This window comes from Parasteatoda tepidariorum, chromosome 9 (assembly GCF_043381705.1).
Source record: "Parasteatoda tepidariorum isolate YZ-2023 chromosome 9, CAS_Ptep_4.0, whole genome shotgun sequence".
NCBI classification, from domain to species: Eukaryota; Metazoa; Arthropoda; class Arachnida; order Araneae; family Theridiidae; genus Parasteatoda; species Parasteatoda tepidariorum.
In genome coordinates, this window is record NC_092212.1 from 49619517 (window position 1) to 49629118 (window position 9602).

Here is a 9602-nt window from a genome sequence, read left to right on the forward strand (position 1 = left end):
GACCACCGAAGCCGACGTCTTCAGGGGGTACCGGCCCCGGTAGCCATTAAAAACAAAACCATTTCTATTTGAGGGAGAAGCAAAAGCTTAAAATATCTCCCTCAGTACCCCGATGGTTTTGTATAGAGGTCCAGGAAAAACAAGATACATTCAAAAGAATAAACAAATTACGAAAAGAAAATCAATAAAAATCATCAGAAAATTAAAAACTCACAGTCACAGGTCAAGAATCAACTTCAAAAGCGGAGGAAAAGAAAACACTAAAAACTGAAAAACAACGCCCCCTATAATAATGCGCAGTAAAAGTTTAAAAATGATATGAAAAGGTCAGGAGAAGGAGATACGTAGATAAATTAATAGATAAATTAATAGCCGGTATCCCCTGAAGACGTCGGCTTCGGTGGTCATATTTTTATTTTATTTCATTTGTTTTGTATTAGTTCCATCAAAAAGTCCTCAACGAAGGCAAAATTTCTCCCAATACTTGATCCAGGAGTTTCCTTGTCTTCTGGATTAGGTTCAAAATTACAAGGCTATGCAGTTGAGCATTAGTAGTTGTAAACCCAAAACTTGGGACGGCTATTCAACGACGGTTATAATGAAAACCACTTTGATTTACATTGCATATTATTCATATACTAATATGCTTTTGCATTCACTTTTAATAGTAAACTAAAAAAAATATGCTAGAAAAAGTCGCGAATTTTAATTTCTTTTAATAAAATTTTCAATTTTATTAGTCACCATTTTTTGTATTTTTAGTTGCCCGTGGCAACCATGCTTACTGACTTTTATTTATTTTTATTTATAACATAATTTTATCAATAGTCATACAAATTTCAAATGCATATATTAACTTTTTATGCATTTTCTAAAACTAGCACATGGTCACCAATTTCATTCCTAGTATATTCATTCCAACGTATTTTCTTATGGAAAGCCAAATTAGAAGTGATAAAACAGTTTATCACAGACTTTAAAAATTGGTGATAAGTTTACTTAGTACTGCTTTTATAAAGGGTTAAGCAAAGAAATAAATGAAAATTATATTTTTCCTTACCATATTTGTCGAGCTTCAGATGATCAAGATCATAATCCTTTGGTGCAAAATCAGTTGGTGTTATTGGCCTGTGAAGACGTGATCTGTGAGCGGTAACATATGGTGATGGTTCACTTGCACCATATCGATTTTCGACTCTCACTCTAAACATATAATCTGTTCCTGGCAACAAATCTCGAATGTCACAAGATGTGTCTTTTATTCCTGGGGGATGAAAAGAGAACAATTACTGAAATAAATTTTTCGGTTTGAATCAACACTTCCTTATATTCTCTTGAAATATATTGTCTATTATACTGAACGATATTTAGTAATATTTAACACTTGAAAAACAACACTTTAAGATTTTTCTTGTGTTTGTACGCTTTTAGAAAAATATTGTCAGTGTATAAATATAATTGCATTTATCCAATACTTCCTAGAAGAGAGAAGGCCTCCACACGGTTTCTTATAAGTAGTCTGCAACTATTTAAAAAGTGAACCAGTGGTGCGCAAGAAGCCAAATTCTATTTTTAAAGTAATTAAGAGAACTTTATCATATACATTTGAGAATTGAATCTGTAGTGGTTGACAAGTAAATACGACAAACTAATTATACTCATAAATTAAACAAATTTACAGACATATATTTGCTACCACTTTCTTATTTTTACTAGAGTTTTTATTAGATGGCTCTTTCATAAATTGATTTGCCTTCATAGTGGCCTGATCGGACTGAATATAAGAAACTGTGAGGAGGCTTTCAATTATAGGAGGCGTTGCCGCAGCACGGGTAACCATAAACACGAAATTTTATCCGTTAGTAGTCCAAACGTAATGAAAACGTATTTTCTCTACTACGTAGCTTAGTAACCCGAAAGTAGTGATATCTATTTTAGCCACCACTGCGCAGTTTATGTTCATTACTTCGGACAACTAAATTGATTCGTGTTGAGGCCTTCTCTCTTCAAGGATGTGTTGATTTATTTACGTTGGAATAAACTTTTAATTAAAATGAAAAGTTATAAATTCAAGTAACTTTTTGAACAGTTTTATGGCAAATAAATATCTATTTATTTCAGTTTAATGAATTTTGTTTCATGACTAAAACGGGAAGAACCACACAATAAAAATATCCCTTTAAGACGTAGACTGTGTGGGTTTGACATTAACCCAATCTGCACATAGTGGTAATATATTTATTTCAAAAAGTTTAAACTAAATAAAAATTTTCTTCTCTAAAAGCTACAATTTTAATATTAAAAATATCCATTACAAATTTAGTATTATATTCTAGTGTGATTCGATTATCTTTAATTTCTTAGAATAATGTTCATAAAATAACTCTCCTTGCACTTTTTACGTTTTGAGTTTTTTATACAAGAAAAAAATAAGTCCTTTCAAATTGCAATAGGTCATAAAGGGACGTGCAAAAAAAGTTTCAAATTAAAATTTATTATTTTTCATGGAATAATTTAAAATAATTAGAAAAAGTTAATTAAGTTTAATGAATTAAATTGTTTTAAAAAATAATTTATCCGATTTATGAATTTACTTTCTTTTAAGTTGCACATTTTCTAAGCATCATAAAAAAATATAATATCAAGCCCATGACAAGTTAAAATAGCTCTAACAAGTGCACAATCAGCTATTGAGATCGATTTTAATGTAGTATCTCAATTTATGGCAATCTCCAGATGTTTTTATTACACAACTATATAAAAATAAAATGTTTAAGTTATTTTTTTTTTACCGGATTTGTATGTTGTCCAGGCGCTATCAGGTATTTTGCACATTTCCAATCTGTACGTGTAAGGAACTTGTGGGAATTGGGGTATAGAAGGTCTCCAACCTAAAGATGCGCAGTTGTCCGTCATTTTAAATATATATGGGGCATGAGGTAGTGGTGAAGGTGGACCTACAATGAAACGTAAAAATAGTATCCATTATCTCAATAACAACAGTAAAAATAAAACTTTGAACAGAGGATAAAAAAATTACCTGGCAAGCTTTGCTTTTGAGTTTCTTTTTTCTGTACATCAGCTTTAAGCTTGTCTTCTCCTGAAAAACATACATTAAAAATTAAATGAAAGTTACTACAGCCGCACTGGTTAAGGGGGGTCAGGACCCTTAAAACTCTCAAAAAATCGATTTTTCAAGAATCATTTTTTTTTATTCCTTGCATTATTCTGCGCATTTTCATATCTTACATTTCGAAATCTTTCAATTGGTTCAAAAGTTATAAGGGTTAGAAGACAAGTCACTCACCAACAATTGCTTTAGTGGGCGTGGTCGCGAATTGCTTCATTTCGGGCTTATCTTATAGTTTCTAATAATAATCTGAGATTTAAAGTGTCTACAACTCAACTCTGCTCCAACCCTTTGCAGATTTTATTTGTTTATATTCGAATTGCATGCGTTTTTTAATCTTAGATTAATANTGCAAAATGTATTTTTTTTCAATGTAAATAAAGAGTTTTGAGTTGATAGTATTTAGTATTATTATTTTCCCAATAATCACGATGTCAAATTATTTGACGGCACGTCTATGACTTCATTAAGCAATTTTTAAGAGAAAATGGCACGTTGGTGTATAAATTTTCGCCACCCCTGACCTATAAGAAACCGTGTGGAGGCTTTTAGTTATAGGAGGCGTTGCCTCAGCACGGGTAACCATAAACACGAAATTTTCTCCGTTAGTAGTCCAAACGTAATTAAAACGTATTTACTCTACTACGCATCTTAGTAGCACTAAGTAGTGATATCTATTTTAAGCCACCACTGCACAGTTTATGTTCATTACTTCGGACAACTAAATTGATTCATGCTGAGGCCTTCTCTCTTCAAGGAGTTGTTGATTTATCCACGTAGGAATAAGCTTTTAATTAAAGTGAAAAGTTATAAATTCAATTCACGTTACTTTTTGAACAGTTTCATGACAAATAAATATCTATTTATTTCCGTTTAGTGAATTTTGTTTCATGAGTAAAACGTGAAGAGCCACACAATAAAAAATATCCTACAATATCCCTTTAAGACATAATCTGCATGATTGTGTGGGTTTGACATCTGTACATAGTGGTAATATTTTTATTTCAAAAAGTTTAAACTAAATAAAAAATTTCTTCTCTAAAAGCTACAATTTTAATATTAAAAATATCCATTACAAATTTAGCATTATATTCTAGTGCGATTGGATTATCTTTAATTTCTTAGAATTATGTTCATAAAATAACTTTTCTTCCACTTTTTACGTTTTGAGTTTTTTTTTATACAAGAAAAAATAAGTCCTTTCAAATTGCACTAGGTCTTAAAGGGACATGCAAAAAAATTCAAAATTAAAATTTATTATTTTTATGTAATAATTTGAAATAATTAGAAAAGTTTAATTAAGTTTAATGGATTAAATTGTTTTAAAAAAATGTATCAGATTTATGAATTTACTTTCTTTTAAGTTACAGATTTTCTAGTGTAAATCATATTTTCAGTCATTATTTAATACTCAATCTCAAAAGGTTATAAATAAGTTTTGATGAATTCTATAAGAAAAAACATTGCTATTTTAATCGTGAAATAAAAAAAACATTAAGATATGAACACTTCATAAAACAATTTAATGGAAATACTACAATAACGACAAATCTTCCTCTTTTTGTTTTGGTTAAATCTTCTGAAAACATGAATTTGGTACAAAATTTTGTGTAGAAAAACTAACATTAAAATCTGAATATAAAAATACTTACTTGATTTAAGTTTTATCTAGTTATCCCGTTTATAGGATATTGTAAGTGATTTCTAGCAGAATTATGATCATTATTTAAAATTTTTACGTATAATAGAAAAATAATAGATAAGTAATAAGCATAATAGAAAAATTTAATATCAAGCCCATGTCAAGTTGAAATAGCTCTAACAAGTACACAATCAGCTATTGAGATTGTTTTTAATGTAGTGCCTCAATTTATGGCAATCTCCAGATGTTTTTATTACACAACTGTATAAAAATTAAAATGTTTAAGTTGTTCTTTTTTACCGGATTTGTATGTTGTCCAGGCACTATCTGGTATTTTGCACATTTCCAATCTGTACGTGAAAGGAACTTGTGGGAATTGGGGTATAGAAGGTCTCCAACCTATAGATGCGCAGTTGTCCGTCATTTTAAATATATATGGGGCATGAGGTAGTGGTGAAGGTGGTCCTACAATGAAATGTAAAAATAAAATCCATTATCTCAATAACACTAGTAAAAATGAAACTTTGAACAAGTATTTTTTGACAAGTTTGCCAGTAAAAATGAAAAAAAATTACCAGGCAAGCTTTGCTTTTGAGTTTCTTTTTTCTGTACATCAGCTTTAAGCTTGTCTTCTCCTGAAAAACATACATTAAAAATTAAAAATGAAAGTTACGAGAGCAGCAATAACTCACTGGTTAAGGCACCGAACTCCAATTGTTAAGGACTGAGTTTGATTCCTAGCGTCGGCTTAAAGTCTAATCAGCTTCAGATAGATGGGAACCAGCCTGTACTAATACTAATCCCAACGCCCTTACTAACCCCAACGCCACAGTCATGCCGTTGATAGTGGAAATGTAGAGCTTTAAAATCCATGACCCTCATGGCCTACAATAGGCTGTTGCTGGAAATGTTTGACTTTGCAATGCATTTCTCTAGAAACCACGATGCTGCACTATAAGCGAACACTCAGTGTTAATTTTGCCTGACAATGTAGATTAATTAGTAGTATTATATTGTAACACTTCCGCAGTTTGTATGAAAAATGTGAGATAATCCACAGTTTGTATGAAAAATGTGAGATGATCCGCAGTTTGTATGGAAAATGTGAGATGATCCGCAGTTTGCATGAAAAATGTGAGATGATCCGCAGTTTGTATGAAAAATGCGAGATGATCCTCAGTTTGAATGAAAAATGTGAGCTGATATTGATAAGTTTTTCTCACCCATGGTATAATAATGAATAAACATCATGAAGAGCATCAGTATGCATGGTTGCTTTTACCTCCTAATGTTAGATCGTTTTACACCTTCTTTTGCTCTATCTTACTTAGATCTGGTGCGTTAGGTTTCTAGACCTTATTTTTTAAAGTTTTTGGAAGCTTTATTTTATTTATTTACCTTGCAATTCACCCAACCACACGTTTTGCAAATTCATTTGCTTATCATGTTAAATTTAAATAATATTATTAATGGAGTCCGATATGAATGATGTTAGCGTGAAATGATAGCAAAATGTTAGCTTGACTATTTTTTTGGTTCATTAAATTCGATTTAAAAATATTTTTAAATCCCTCAACGGAACAAAAAATACGTGGTGGTCATTGCCAGAGCTGGAAAAATCATAACATCTTTGAATACTTAACTTGTATTTCACTACGTTTTTAAATATTGTGTGGATTTTTAATGCATGATGTATAACATGATAACTTTACATGATAACATAATACTAAGAGAATAAAATATAGCATAAAAGAAAATATACCTTCGATTCCGAGAACAGCTGTACACGTATCGCTTCCAAATTTGTTTTCAATGGAGACCCTATATGTTCCCATATCCGCTTTTTGTGCACTTCTAATTATGAGACGAATAACACCATTTGGATCTGCTTCTAATACCAATCTCGGATTTTCAGAGAGCTGATTTCCATCCTTGAACCTAACAAAATTTGTTATTTTCATACTTTTAATCATAATAGTTTCCAACATAAAGGCTTTTTGCGGAAGATTTTTTCCAATCATAATAAAATAGCAAATCAAATTATCATTTTCTTTAATTCTTGTGATTCAACACATTACTGACCACCAATACGCTACCTATAACCATAATACACTACATATTATCAAATAATTAACACTTTCATTTAACGCTTAGACTAATATAAAACGACGATAAATTTAAAGCATTCGTAATTATTGGAAAATCCTTTAACAATTTTAAGGGAAAATATCTAGAAAAAATTTAATCAATTTAAAAGGGCATAATGTAGAGAAGTATTTTTAATTCTTTTCTTCATTTTATTATCAGTTTATTTATTTAATGCTGTAGTTAATTACGTGTACTTGCATTCCATAACTCAGATTTATCTCACAGTACACCGTAAAATTCTTTTACATGAGAACTTACTGTAGATCGTTTATCAGGAGATTCGTAACAAGAAACAAAAGCTGAAGGTGGACAATTTCTGTAAATGGACAGAAAGAGATGAAGTAATTCAAAAAAAAAAAAAAAAAANAGTCAGTGAAACTCTGTAAATTACTTCCCAGTTCTTAGACATTAAGTCTTTTAAAGTTCTGAAAACATGGAGGGCATAATATTAGGTTGGAATTAGAATCACTTAGACACGATTTGCAAAAACACAAATGGATCAGAAACCATATTTTCAGCAAGGGGAGTTGATGCCCGTCCGAAGATATATTCAGTCATAAAGACTAAAAGACTCAACCAACTACAATAATAAGGCCCGTGAATTAAATAACAATGCGTTGAAATATCTTCAAAAGAGTTCTTTTAGAAAGATGGAACAGGGAAAAATAGGTATCTTCCTTAACTATGAACGAGAAATTTGGTTATATGGATTTCATCAAATGCTTACATAACTTAACAGAGATTATTGATTTCTCTCTGTATTTTTAGAGGTTTTCACAGTTTAGTGGAATGCTACGCTAAAGGAGATAAAAGCAGTAAAAAACTTAGTTTTAAAAAAGAAAGTAATAAAAAAGTAATTTAAAATGGAAATTATACCATTTAACTTCAGGTTTTGGAGTACCACAAATACACGCAGTCAGTTTTGCAGTCATTCCATTAAGAACAGAAGTGTCTTTCAACTTCTTCAGGAACATTGCAGGTTCACCTTCAGAGGCAGCTGAGCTGTGACGAAGAATGAATTTAAAATTTTAATAACATGAAAATTTCACTTATAAAAATTATATCGATTTAATTAATTATGTGAAGGAATGGTTCAACAAAATAGTTTCAGTAGAAAAATAAATTTTTGAGAAGGATTCTGGTTACAGTGAACAGTAATGGTATATGGAGACACAAATACAATAATGACATTTGCAGGTTGCATAGAATACATGTTGTACTGTAGGCAAAAAATTGGACCACCTTGAACAGCTTTTGATCTAATGATCAGATCTTCACGTTTTAGGACTCAATTTTAATGGTTTGAGGTGATGACCTTAAATGTGCTAATTAAACGGACAATATTTTAAATTACGAAATCTGACACAAAAGCGTAATTTCTCTGAATAAATATTCCTTTTTCATCACAAAGACAAATTCCAGGTTATGACGGGATTTAATCCCGCTACCTTCCTTACAGGGTACTTGACGGACCGAAGAGACAGTTGGGCCAGAATGGTCTTACAGTGGTCGATAAAAAATAGAGTCGTTACGAGATAAAAACTACTATAATTTAATGGTTTATTGACACAAGAAATAGAGATAGTTTTTATCTCGTCGTTCCTAAAAAGTTTAATGGGTTAACGAAAACTAAATCGTTAAACAAAAACTTTTAGAAATTATTGAGCATATTTACCTGACTCCAACATTTGATTTGCACGAATCTTTCCCCACCAGATTTTTGGCACGGCATTCATAGATACCGGAATCGTTGATACGGGGATGTGGCAGTGTAAGAATACACTTATCTCCTTCCTTGAGGATTGAATACTTGACCCCCGAGGACAGTTTATCCCTGTTGAAGTACCATTCAACATCAGGTTCGGGAATGCCTTCTACACGGCAGGTCAATTTCATTGGTTCGTTCGTTGTGCACTAAAAATGGAAAAACGGAAACAGTGAAACTTGATTAACTTCTATTGAAATGTCAGTTTTTGCATTAGTAGTGCTTAACTCATGGCAGAAGAACAAAATTGTGATGGCATGTCTTTGAATCATCCTTTAGGGATGTTTCCTAGACCGTCGCCAGTAGCCCATTGTTTAGTTCTAGTAAGACGTAAATTAAGTACTTACCTACCTATCTTTAATTCTTTATATGCTAAGGCATGCTAAAGAAAACCCGGCACCTCATACTAATTTTGTTTTTGAACTCACAAATAATATTTAGTACCTCAGGTCTTATGATACTTTTTCAAGAATTTGTAATGCATGAGTAATTTTTTAAAAAAAATTAAAAATCAGAATTAGTTTATGAATAAAAAACCTATGATAATACGAAATTTCAATCAACTATGAACAACTTCAAAACTATTTTTTTATGTATCAATAATTTTACAATATTAAATTTTTTTTTATCTCATATAAAAGATATGTGTATTTTGTATTTATATATATCACGGCGAAAGACCGAAATCGGTGGTTGTTGACTTTCACCGGTGAATGTCGACAAACAACAAATACGTCGGTGAAAGATCGAATATTTCATTACATTCTTGTACATTCGGACCCTCACCGGTGTATGTCGACAATCACAGATATGCTTTGGTGAATGTCCGAAATATTTATTACATTCGATTTGATATGAATTTATTCGTGGATATAATTACATTTATTCGATATTTTAACCCTACACTGATGTTTTTT

The 9602-nt window shown here is 31.1% G+C and overlaps 1 protein-coding gene across 1 annotated transcript in view; it reads right to left on the bottom strand.

Moving 5' to 3' along the window:
- Positions 1-9602, bottom strand: part of LOC107440440 (obscurin) — a 285805-nt gene that overhangs the window by 60500 nt on the left and 215703 nt on the right. Inside the window, exons 68-76 of the mRNA XM_071185809.1 lie at positions 8596-8834; positions 7797-7922; positions 6535-6710; positions 5348-5407; positions 5030-5237; positions 4666-4709; positions 3041-3100; positions 2793-2957; positions 1061-1264 (exon numbers count right to left, since the gene is read on the bottom strand). Of these exons, the coding sequence (XP_071041910.1) occupies positions 1061-1264; positions 2793-2957; positions 3041-3100; positions 4666-4709; positions 5030-5237; positions 5348-5407; positions 6535-6710; positions 7797-7922; positions 8596-8834 (1282 nt within the window). The remainder of the gene's footprint in view (positions 1-1060; positions 1265-2792; positions 2958-3040; positions 3101-4665; positions 4710-5029; positions 5238-5347; positions 5408-6534; positions 6711-7796; positions 7923-8595; positions 8835-9602) is intronic.